Source organism: Erigeron canadensis, chromosome 1 (assembly GCF_010389155.1).
Source record: "Erigeron canadensis isolate Cc75 chromosome 1, C_canadensis_v1, whole genome shotgun sequence".
Classification (NCBI taxonomy): domain Eukaryota; kingdom Viridiplantae; phylum Streptophyta; class Magnoliopsida; order Asterales; family Asteraceae; genus Erigeron; species Erigeron canadensis.
In genome coordinates this window covers 5489115-5501470 of record NC_057761.1, presented here as the reverse complement: position 1 = coordinate 5501470, position 12356 = coordinate 5489115, and the positions used below count along the sequence as shown (strand labels likewise).

At 32.2% G+C, this 12356-nt stretch overlaps 1 protein-coding gene across 2 annotated transcripts; it reads left to right on the top strand.

The window, feature by feature from the left end:
- Positions 1-8094: 8094 nt before the first annotated feature.
- On the top strand, positions 8095-11539 carry LOC122604789 (probable DNA double-strand break repair Rad50 ATPase). 2 transcript variants are annotated; one of them, XM_043777656.1, is made up of 4 exons: positions 8095-8593; positions 10457-10567; positions 11050-11130; positions 11217-11539. In XM_043777656.1, the coding sequence occupies exons 1-4, from the start codon at positions 8330-8332 to the stop codon at positions 11292-11294; spliced, it is 534 nt and encodes a 177-aa protein (XP_043633591.1). In that variant the 5' UTR covers positions 8095-8329; the 3' UTR covers positions 11295-11539. The 2 variants fall into 2 exon arrangements, with proteins under 2 accessions (XP_043633591.1, XP_043633599.1); XM_043777664.1 differs by having other exon boundaries at positions 8100-8593; positions 11220-11539.
- Positions 11540-12356: the final 817 nt, after the last annotated feature.

The following is a 12356-nucleotide window of genomic DNA, read 5'->3' as shown; positions in this document are numbered from 1 at the left end:
TCTAAAGAAAATGTTCTCGTTAATCATGTATTGCTCGTAGCTCTTAATAAGTTGAGGTAAAAAGGTTTGACTGTTATGTACTGGTCAAAATATTCAATGAGATTGGATTCAACTTTAAGATATAAAATTAAGATGCACCTTTGTCGATTGAGAATGACGTCCTACATGGACCTGATATTGAATTCGACAAATTACATTTTGTCCTAGTTACTTTTCGCTGTCGGGATTAACTGATAACAGAATTCCATTTTCAGTTGACGGAAAAATACAAATAACAAGTTGTTTATCACTAAAGAAAGAAATATACATATGTATTAGAATCAAATACATAGATTGTTTTAGACGGTATTGGGACCAAAAACTCGTAAAAAACAGTATTTGAAAGTTAATCCAATACATAGATAGTTTTAAGGGAAAAAAAATTGGTATACGATTTATGTATAAAGAGGTAACATGCTGACATATGGCACGAAATGGAAACGATAAGATTTAATTTGAATCGTAGTTCAGATTCAAGTTGGTTTAGAATATAATCTGCTTTTCCACTAATAAAAATCAAATAATCTTTGACTTTTGTCTCAACATAAGAGAGTTTTCCATGTGATCAACCAAACGATATTATTTTTGTTAGTAGATAAAAGCAGGGGCGAAGCCAGGATTTATAATTGACGAGTGCCAGATGACATGAGATATAAACTCATAATTTTAACAATTTCAATAACTTATTTATATTAAACTGTAAAATTATATATAACATATTAAAACTTAAAAAGCAAATGGTGGTATTAGAGATTTTTGAGAACTATGATGTTGTAAAAGGAAATTCTAAATAAAAGCTACTGAAATTGGACATTTGGACCCACCACACCCACCAATCTAAATTCACCTTCGTCTTCAATATCCCACTTTTTGACTTCCGGCCGACACAATGTCTGACTTCCACCCTTTTCTTTTAATAACTCTAGTTTTGATCGTTTTTTTGATTCCTTAGAAGGGGCTATATTATATAAACATCAAGAAATCTTTGGCAGAAGTATTAAAAATCAGTTTTATTTGCGGCTATTGGGGGAGGCTAGACACCCCCTAGCCCCCCTTATCTCCGCCACCGGATAAAAGATATACGTATTTACTTGCACGAAAAGTATTATTTCAAAAATAAAAGAAAGTATCCATGTGAGAAGTAAGCGTCAAAATTTGACCTTTGCCTACTACCACTAGCTATAAATTGACAGCTCCATCCTCCATGTGGCACCATTTATTTATTTATTATCCTTCCATTCTTTATTTCTATTTTTAACCATAGCTGTTGCTTTCTTCTCATAATAATATCTGTTTAGTTTGCACTTATTGTCGAAAACTACTTGTTGGCAATGGGTAATATATACAAGTGTGCGTTAGGATTATATGAACTTGAATATTTATACATCTTTAGTGCATATCACAACTCAGAAACCAAAGACACCCTTGAAGCAAAAGCTAGGCATGACATGACTCAGAAAGATTTAAACAACTTGTTACACGTATGTCAGAACAATTGGTTCTGAATCTTGAAGCAATATTTGATATATATAACCTTTTGAAAACTAAACAACCTGGTGAAAGACAGAGGTAACATGGTTCGAAGTGTTTTGTTTAGGCTAGCAAGCAAACAACGATAATAAGAGAAAATAAAATCGATCTTACAAAGGATGTTTTTTATTTGCTTATTTATAATCGCTTTACTTCAAAAGGAAAGGGGACATGGCATATCCAAATATCGGAAGGTCTAGCCTACGTTATCTTAATCGGTCATGTGCTAGATAACCTTTTTGCAAAATAGATCCAAGTTTAAACCCATCGAAAAGAAACCCTTATCATCTAGAGATCTCAAAGAGTCATTCAGACCACCATAAGTAAAAATTAAATACCTTGGTCACCGGAAATATATTTAGGGTAGGATTCGAACTATTGACCTATTGTGAGTAAAGAGACGTCATTGCCACTAATCCATCTAGTGATGGTTAGATATCTACTGGTACTATGCAAATGATTAGACTCATCTTTTTCGGTTAAACAATTTTTATCAATAAATGGATAAGAACCAGGTATAGTTACGCAGCACAACTGGACGCATAACACCCAAGAAAGCATATATGCCTAACCTTCCGATCGACTTTTCAAATTGAAAATAGGCCTAGCAAAATGGGCGGGTCTGACGGGTTTGAGAAATGGGTCTGACACAACTTAGACCATGTGCTTCTCCCTAAATGACCTTGTCTTCCTCAACAATTTGTTAGAAAAAACACCTTCTCGACTATACTCCCAAATTTGTTAACATCACTGTTTCACCGGTTCAAACCCGTTGGATCTGCTGATATATGCTTAGAATTCTTAACATTATCCAATATGAACTGTCTTTCAAAGTTAACCACTATCTAACAAAACCTATAAAGAAGAAATTTTACCCAAACAAACTCAATATTTTTCATGCGGATTCAAATTGCCAAGCATAAATGAAAACATAGTTAACTTAATATCGTCATATATCATTATCAAATTAGTTGTCTAATTTTTTTTTTTTATTAACAGTAAATTGAGATTACTAACAAACCATTAGTCCATTATCAGTGAAAGAAAATGCTTTGGCTCAACATGATACTAATTTTTTTTTTTTTCCGTCAAATGTGAGCCTTGATCAACCCATGTCTATTTTACTATCGAGGTCGCCGAAAACTTCATCCGAACTATCGGCTAGGCAACCGTATGCCAATTGGAGGTATCGGACTGCAAATCCTGGAATGACGGTTCGACCCCGTCCTTGGCCTGCCAATTTATTATTGTTATTATATACAAAAGTTAATAACAATCTAAAAATTGATATTTGCAAAGATGTCTTTATGTACAATAGGAAATTAGTATTCGACTTTTTTTTTTTTGAACATTAGTATTCGACTTTTATTGGATGGAAATAAAACTTAAGGGAAGATATTGAATCGGCTATGGACGTCCTACAGTTTGCAAATCTAATGGTTACTATATAAGTCTAAAACAACATACCGAATGAGTTATGACAATTTACACAATAACATATATACTGAATATACACGAATCAATTATTCATTTGCATGATACATTTTGCCTTCGATCTGAAAAACAGTTCATTTGATTTATAACAGGACTGTTTAATTTTTCTGCAAATCAAGATTCTGACCTTGAATGAGGAAATGTTGTCGAATTGTTATCACTCATTTTAAAGCCAAGTGATGTAACTTATCTATCTTTTTTTTTTTTAACAGTAACCTATTTATCTTTTGAGCTTCAGAATTCAATCAAACAGTTACAACTAAATTGAGATGATTCATAATTAATTATGTTGTACCCGAACCTTGCAAAATTATTTAAAGAGTTAATTACTGAAATGGTACCTAATGTTTGCGTCATATTACTGGTTTCATACCTTTCCTTTTGAAATTACGCTGATCATACCCAACGTATGCAAATTTCCACTCGGACCATACTGAAGGCTAACGTCGTCACGTGTCCGTTAAAACTCCCCCACGTGACTTGCACGTGAGGGGTAAAGATGTAATTTCACGTTTCTTAATTACTTAAATAGTACCTAACGTTTGCACGATATTTCTGATTTCATACCTAATGTTTTTCTTAATTACTTAAATGGTACCTAATGTTTAGTTATTAAGTTTTTTATTTTTTATTTTTTTTCTTTTGAAAGGTGAATTCCGTTTTAAGTTAATGTCTTATAAAACAGTATTTTAGTCATACTGGTGTGGAAAATTTTTTGGTATTTGTAACACCCAACCCTTTTTAACATTTATTTCGAATACAATTTTATCAATTTTGACCATAATAATTATTTTTTTTTATTTTTTTATTTATAAAAGTTGACTATTCCGACATTAGTTCAAACGTTACAAAAGATTAACATAATTCCATATTCTTAAACACAACTTTTAAACTTTATTTTACAAACGTTTAAACAGGTACCCAGAGTTTGATTCAAAAATGTCACTACGGTCCCACATAACCAAAAGATCGCATGCTTCAAATACTAGTTTTTTTGGTAATACCGATAAGACCAAAAAAAATTTCCACACCAGTATGACTAAAATACTAGTTTTTAAGACATTGGCTTAAAACGGAATTCACCCTTCAAAAGAAGAAAATAAAAAAAATTAATAACTAAACATTAGGTACCATTTAAGTATTTAAGAAAAACATTAGGTATGAAATCAGCAATATCGTGCAAACGTTAGGTACCATTTAAGTAATTAATAAACGCGATATTACATCTTTACCCCTCACGTGCAAGTCACGTGAGAGGGTTTTTAACGGCCACGTGACGGCGTTAGCTTCCAGTATAGTCCGAGTGAAAATTTGCATACATTGAGTATGATCAGCGTAATTTCGAAAGCAAATGTACGAAATCAGTAATATGGCGCAAACGTTAGGTACCATTTCAGTAATTAACTCTTATTTAAATTTGTGTTGCAAATTTACATAATTAAGACTAAAAATTAGTGTAGTATGAATATGGAAACTTTTTTTTTTAACAAACTATTCAATTTTTATCGGCAACTTGCAATAATATCTCATATAAAATTCAAGACTTTAGAAAATTTTCAATAATCTAGCCTTAGGCCATGCGAAATGATGCGTTACCTTCTCAAGGGACGCCCAAAAAGTGCAAAGAACGCCCTAGGAACCCTCCGCACACTGCCCACAAGGGCGTTCCTTGAAAAACAATTTTGTCCCCCATCCCAATTCGAACACCCCTTCATTCCCACTTTTCCTTTGACGCCCCACACTATTGCAGCTTTCTATTGATCTTCTTTTTACCTATATAATTTGGGGGTTATTGGGAACCCCTCACTCCATGGGGAAAACCCTTTGATAAGGAAAACTTCACATGGTAACTTTTCATGAGTTTAAGGGTTCTCATAACCTCTCACTCTTCATGGCTTTATAGATATGAAAAGTGAGACTCAAAATTACTCAAATGATTCAAATTTGGAAGAATTGATTGAGTAGGATTGTTTATGATTCAAATTTGGAAGAATTGATTGAGTAGGATTGTTTATTTCTTCTAGTGATAAAATGAATGATGATTTGAGAGGATTGAGTGGTGGATCTGTTTTGTAGCTTAGTTTGGCAAAAAGAAAAGTATATAATCATCTACTGTTTAATATCTTTTGATGAACAATATTTGGTAAAGTTTAGTCGGGGATATAATATGTAACGTTTTCGCTACTATCCTAAGATGTTTTTGCTATTAACTTATTATCCAAGATAGGGTTCTAACTGTTAGAATATGACATATATAAAACATATAATCACGAGTATGCGCAACGAAAAAAATCAAAAGAAATATGCAATCAAATTAATTAACAAAGAATAAAATTGAGACATGTACCTTATGCAAAGCTTCCAAATAATAATGATATTATTATTATGATGATTTAGGGTTTAAAGTAAAACCCCTCTACGATCACATACTAGACACCCCGTATAATGTATGCTAGTACCCGAATCACAAACCAAACAACCCTTTGTTTAAACCCTGTAAATCAAAACCCTAGCTTGAACCGAAAACCCTTTTTCCTATGCTAAAATCGAAAATCCAAAAACCCTTGGGGTTTTGGTTTCGGTCGAGAGAGAGAGGGAGAGAGGAGAGAAATTTGCTTTGCAAATTGTGCGTGAAAAACCCTTAGGATTAGCCCTTTATTTATAGGCTAATATGTAAGGGTTTTTACCTTGGTGAATAAGCAATCCTAAGGGTTCTAGAACCCCTAGAATTTTCGGCCCTATGGATTAGAATTAGGAAACAACTCTAATTCCTAATTTCAATCCAACACCTACTCTTTAATTAATTAAATACAATTAACCCTTTAATTAGTTTAATTAATCATTTGTGGTTATATTTAATTAATATATTACTTTAATATACTAATTAATAATATAGAGTTATCGTGTCATTTCGTGTGACTCCGTAGGCTTAAATTATTTTCGGACATACGTTTTATAATTAACATGATCACACTCCAACAGCTCCCACTTGAGCATGCTATTTATAAAAATAATAACATTGGTTAGCGTCTAGCAACACGTCAATGCTCTCAAAAATATTTAAGAATAATTTATTAATTTTGCCAATTTGAAATGATTTAATCTTTAATATCCCTTTGTTCAGATACCCTTGTTAATTATGGATATAGATCAATGTCATTTCATAAATTAACGATTATGTTTCTCATTTTTCAATTAATCAAGATTACCAAATTAGTCAAGACCTCCTCTTGAGTTCATTTGGGCGTGGCCACATAAACATCTTAAATTAATTAATGAGGGCGCCAAATGGTATCATACTTCAGTTGCAAATTGAAGGAACAAATCCTGTATTGACTACAAGTGTCTGGTCATGTCGTTTCTTAACATTTCTGAAAATAGCTCTTTATTACTACCTTGTTCAGGGTAGTTAGGAACTATATCTAAAAATGCAATCCACACAAGCATAACTCACTTGTATCTCAAGTCTAAGGATAAATAAAGTAACCACTTCACGAATCTTATTTAATGACGCCGATCCATAAAATGTTAATTCGTTATGTGGGGTAAGTCCAATATTCCTTTCGAGTATCATGTGAGTTTGGTACGAAATCCACCATGTTCAAAATATTTTCACAATTGTCTTACATTAATCATATTCCCATATAATTAATTGACAATAGACATTTAGAATATATTAAATATTCATGGATCTAAACATGCAAATATAGGACACAATTATTATAAAAATGAAACCACTTATACCGCGTATAAAAATTCATTTATTGAAAATAAAAATTGTTTAACATCCCATTATCCAAATACCAATGACAGATTTACATGATATAACTAGCAATATCTAAGACCTAAGCCTTCTGCATGCTTATTGAGCTTTCCTTTTGACAAAGCCTTTGTAAAAGGATCTGCTAAATTACAATCTGTGTGAACTTTGAGTAACTTGATTTCACCCGATTCGATTTGCTCACGAACATAGTGATATCTCCTTTGGTAATGTCTGGTACCCTTTTGAACCCTAGGTTCATTGGCAATGATAATTGCTCTCGAATTATCACAATATAAATCCGTTGGAGTGTTATTTGATGACATCACATCAAGTCCAGAAATAAACTTTCTGATCCAGACAGCTTTCATGGCCGCATCCGAAGCAGCTATATACTCAGACTCTGTAGCAGACATAGCAACTGTAGATTGTTTCTTACTCTTCCAAATTTCTACTGCACCTCCATTTAAAACAAAGACATATCATGACTGAGATTTTGTATCATTTTTATCAGTCTGAAATACAGCATCACAGTATCCAGTGACTTTAAGCTCAGCATCGGGATTTCTTCCATACACCAAGAACAAGTCTCGCATGTACTTCAGAATGTTCTTTACAGCAGTCCAATGATCCTCTCCGGGATTTTGCTGATAGCAGCTAACTATATTTTGCGCGAACGCAACATCAGGTTTAATGCATCTTACCGCATACATGACAGAACCCACCGCCAAAGCATAAAGAATTCTTTTCATATGTTCCACCTCTTCAGGTGTAGAAACACCATTCTTCCTAGATAAATTTATAAAATCATAAAAACTTATAATTTGTACTTGATAAATCTTTGATGCAAAATAAAATCTTTCTATAAATGGAAAAAATAAATAAATTACAATCACTGAAATTGGATTGAATAATTTGGACCCCAACAACCCAAACATTTTTTGCTTTTGTCATAATACAACTATATAAACCTCTAGAGCATAATCACAATAATGTTTTGTCAAATATAATAAAAAAAACCATGGAATATCTATTTAGGGGGTCCACATTTTCCAGAAAACATTAAACAAAAAATTTAATTTTTAAATTTTAAAAACCACATAAAATTTCCTGAATATTCATATCAAAAAATCTACCCGTTGGAGATCCATGGGCATATAAGTCATTTCATATGTATATAACATATACATACACAAACCCCACATATACAGGCTAGCACCATTTTCTTTTCTTTAACTTTCTCTTTCGTTTGTGGGGCAACAAAAAAGCTCATTACTTTAAGCATCACCGCCTGCCTCTCTACACCTTCATAACACATCATTTTACACACACATATACACTCACCAAAAAAGAAAAAAGAAATCCAAAAAATAAAAAAAAAAATTGAGGGGAAAATACAAAAAACAAGAAAAAATTAGAGAAATTAAAAAGAAAGGATTTAGAGGAAGAAGGAGGTTTGTTTTTTGCTTTTTTTGGTTAAGAAAAAAGAGTGAAAAAGAAACAAAAATGGCTACAACAACAACAACAACACAAAAACCAGCACCAAGTGAACAACTACAAACACTTATGCAATCTGGTCAAATGTCACAAAGTCTAAGTTTTAGTGGTTTAATGTCAAAAGAAGATGAAGAAATGTCAAAATCTGCACTTTCTACTTTCAAAGCTAAAGAAGAAGAGATTGAAAAGAAGAAATTGGAAGTCAAAGAAAGAGTTCAAGCTCAGCTGGGTCGTATTGAAGAAGAAACTAAACGTTTGGCTACTATTCAAGAGGTTTGACTTTTTCTTTGACTTTATTTATTCATGATTCTGTGATATGGGTTTTTCTGGGTTTTTGGTTTAGGTTTGTGTATTGTTGTTGGTTTGTTTGATTTTGTATGTTTTAGTGGTTAATTTTCAGTAAAAGTAAAATTAGGGTTTCTTATGTTTTTTTAGGGGTAATATAATGTTTTATTATAAAACTTTTATGCTGTCATATATTATGTTATATGGGTTTTTCTGGGGTTTTTATATAGGTTTGTGGGTTGTTATTGATTTGCTTGATTTTGTATGTTTTAGGGGTTAATTTTGATAAAAGTAAATTAGGGCTTCTCTGTTTTTAGGGTAACCCTTGTGTTGTAAAGCAATAAAAATAAAATTGAAGTATAACTCTCTGTTTCTTGTATGGGTTATGTATTTACCAGATCCAAAATTAAGGGCCTTTTGTGTATACTTTTTGTTTTGGATAATGGATTTTTCCTTTTATTTATGTGTTAGTATCTTAAAAGAATTTTGTTAATTGGATCTGTATTATTTGCCATCATTTTGTGTGTAATTAGTTAAAATAAATATGTGTGTATGATTGAAAAGAAGAAATTGGAAGTTGAAAAATATAAATTTTTGTATTTGTGCCATTTCGTGTTTATAAATATAACAGATCCAGGTCAATGGTGTTTACTTGTAATGATATGGATTCAGAAAATTAAATGGTTTGTGTGATTATGAACCAAATAAATTGTAATTGATGAAAATTATGGTGTTTGGAATTTGGTTTTGTAGATACATGATTTAAATATTAATCCCAAAGTATTATCTTCAACTTTACTCTCTTTTTGGCCTTTGCCCCCCAAAAGAATCCACTTTTGATTCTTGACATAGATGTTTTCAGTTTTTAATTTGAAGACGTTTGTATACCAATGCTTTCTATTTAAACTTTAGAATTTAAAATGATCTTCTTTTGAAAATTGACATGAAAAAGTCAATAATGGTGTCTTCTTTAATGATGGAGAGAGTTGTTTTGAAACATTAAGGCTAGAAAAGTAGAAATAATGAATAATGATATAAAGTTGTTTGCAAGTTTTATAATCGAAAAACCCATGTGTTGAGTGAAAGATTTTACAGTCTTTATATCCACAAAAATTCAAACTTTTGTACCATTTATGCATTAACAACATGTGTTGGGACATGAAGTTGCAATTGTCAGTTTTTAGCGATCGAATGAACATGTTTATAATTATGATCCTTAGATCATTTTTGGTCAAATAATCGGATTCTGATCATTGGTTTGAGTATAAAGGGCCTGCCTATTCCGAACATTAATACGAATACAAAGTACCTGCCGATTGTATGATTTTTTATGTTGGATGTTCTGATTCTTGTAAGTTGTGTGAATTTCTTTGCGTTGGTTATTATGATACTTACATGAAATACAAAGAAAGAAAACGGAAGATTAACCACCCACCACCACCCTAAAAGGTTGAATCTAAGTCAAATTTCATGATGAATGTTTGTCTTGTACGAATACAAAGTACCTGCCGATTGTATGATTTTTTATGTTGGATGTTCTGATTCTTGTAAGTTGTGTGAATTTCTTTGCGTTGGTTATTATGATACTTACATGAAATACAAAGAAAGAAAACGGAAGATTAACCACCCACCACCACCCTAAAAGGTTGAATCTAAGTCAAATTTCATGATGAATGTTTGTCTTGTACACGAAACGAGCTAGTGTGTTAGGTATTGTGGAGATTGAAGTGAAGTTGGTGGGTGTTTACTTTGCATAGTTAATATTTCTTCATTAGTAATACTATAAATCACAAGTCATCATCTTGGTTTCTGTGACTAACATATGGGCATATGGCAATCCATAATCATCAGGAACTTGAAGCACTCACAGATCCAATGAAAAAAGAAGTTACGGTGGTTCGTAAGAGGATTGACACTGTCAACAAAGAGTTGAAGCCACTCGGACAGACCTGCCAGAAGAAGGTATGCAATCTTTACTCGGACTATAGCTTACCACAATAATATCTAATGGGTAATTCCGGCGTTTTACTACTCCCTAACTAACCTTGAGGCAATTTTATCACAAACTGGCATATTATTGAAAGTTAAAACTGTCGTTTTACTATTTTAAAACAAAAATCAGTCGCTTAAGTTTAGCAACAATTAGAAACTAGTCAACCCAAATTTGTTTACAATATACGTGTTTCCAAGATTGTTTTCTTCGCTGCTGATCCCACTTCAGAGTATTGCATCTAATGGGCATAAGTTTTAATTGATAGTAGCATACCATGTAGGTTAAAACTGTGATTTACTAGTCTTTACCTGTTTGTCTTGTTCGATCTATTTGTCTTTAACCTCTTCACACACTCCCGCTGCTATTATAAGTGGGTTCAGTTCACATTATTATATCATATGAATAGATGATTTACCTTGGCTAACCCAATTCTCGGGTGATTTTTCTACAGGAAAGGGAGTATAAGGAGGCACTGGATGCTTTTAATGAAAAGAACAAGGAGAAAGTGCAACTAATCACAAGATTAATGGAGGTTGGTATTATAATCCAAGATCGAAAACTTCAAACTTTGTGTAAAGAAAAAGTAAAAACTGACTTTGTGTTTTTATGTTGATTAAGCAGCTAGTGAGCGAAAGTGAGAAGACGAGGATGAAGAAGCTAGACGAGCTGAGCAAGAGCATTGAAACCGTACAATAAGTTAATAGTAATAAAGAAAAACTGATGGTGACTATGGGGGTTTAATCTGGTAATTAGGTTTGTGTGATGTGATTGTCATATATACAAGATATAAATTCGGTTTGTTTGGAATTTCTTTATGGGTGTTTATTTTGTTTTTGTTTGAAAAGTTATATTTTGGTGATGGTAGGATGGGAGGAAGTAACCTTTGTAAAAACAGGTTTGTTTTCGTTTTTTTTCAAATCCTAATTATTATTCTTTCTTCTTGTTTGATGTATGAATTAGATGTTTTATTCTGCGAATGGCAAATAGATTGACGTATTAACTGAATCGTTTATGATGTCGGATACTAAACTTGCAAATATGAGAGAAAAACTTTCATGTACATAAGGGAACTGTTAATTTCATTTTGAAGAGATCCATTGAGCCATTCAATGACTCAATTAAATTGTTTTGGAGTTTCGACATGTCCCAAACTCTTTTTAGCAACCAGATCTAGATGTACAAGAAAAAAAAATACAAGTATATACTAACTGAATGCATCAATCTATAATTTAATTGAGGAAAACTTGCATATACTAACTGAATTTGCATATATGAGAGCAAAACGTTCCAGTACATGAGAATACTCTATTTTGAAGAGATTCATTGATTCCAATCAATGACTCAATATTCTCAAATAAATTGGTTTGGAGTTTGGACACGTCCCAAACTCTTTTTATTTTAACCACCAGTACTAGATGCATAAGAAAAAAAAAAAAAAAAAAAAAACAAGTATATACTAACTAAATGCATCAATCTCATAATTATATCTTTTGATGTGAGTTTTACTTTCATCCATCATTTTTCACAACCCATTTGCACACCTCACTATAAAGGTTGGGTTTTGTCCAACGTTTTATGTGGTGGAAATGGTGAGGTGTGCATGACTCATTTCAGTTGTCATCAAAATGTTTCTCGTCAAAATGACAAACGTGTGTCCAACATGGGTTTTAAATCTAACGGTACACTTGTCTAAATTTTATCATTTTTATTACGGAGTATATTTTTATATTGACAGCAAGTTAATTTATTCCTATTCTT

Coding starts and splice junctions, on each gene's coding strand:
- LOC122604789 (XM_043777656.1), top strand. CDS start 8,330: ATGGCTACAACAACAACAACAACACAAAAACCAGCACCAAGTGAACAA. Junction 8,594..10,456: donor GTTTGGCTACTATTCAAGAG/GTTTGACTTTTT, acceptor CATAATCATCAG/GAACTTGAAGCACTCACAGA. Junction 10,568..11,049: donor GACAGACCTGCCAGAAGAAG/GTATGCAATCTT, acceptor ATTTTTCTACAG/GAAAGGGAGTATAAGGAGGC.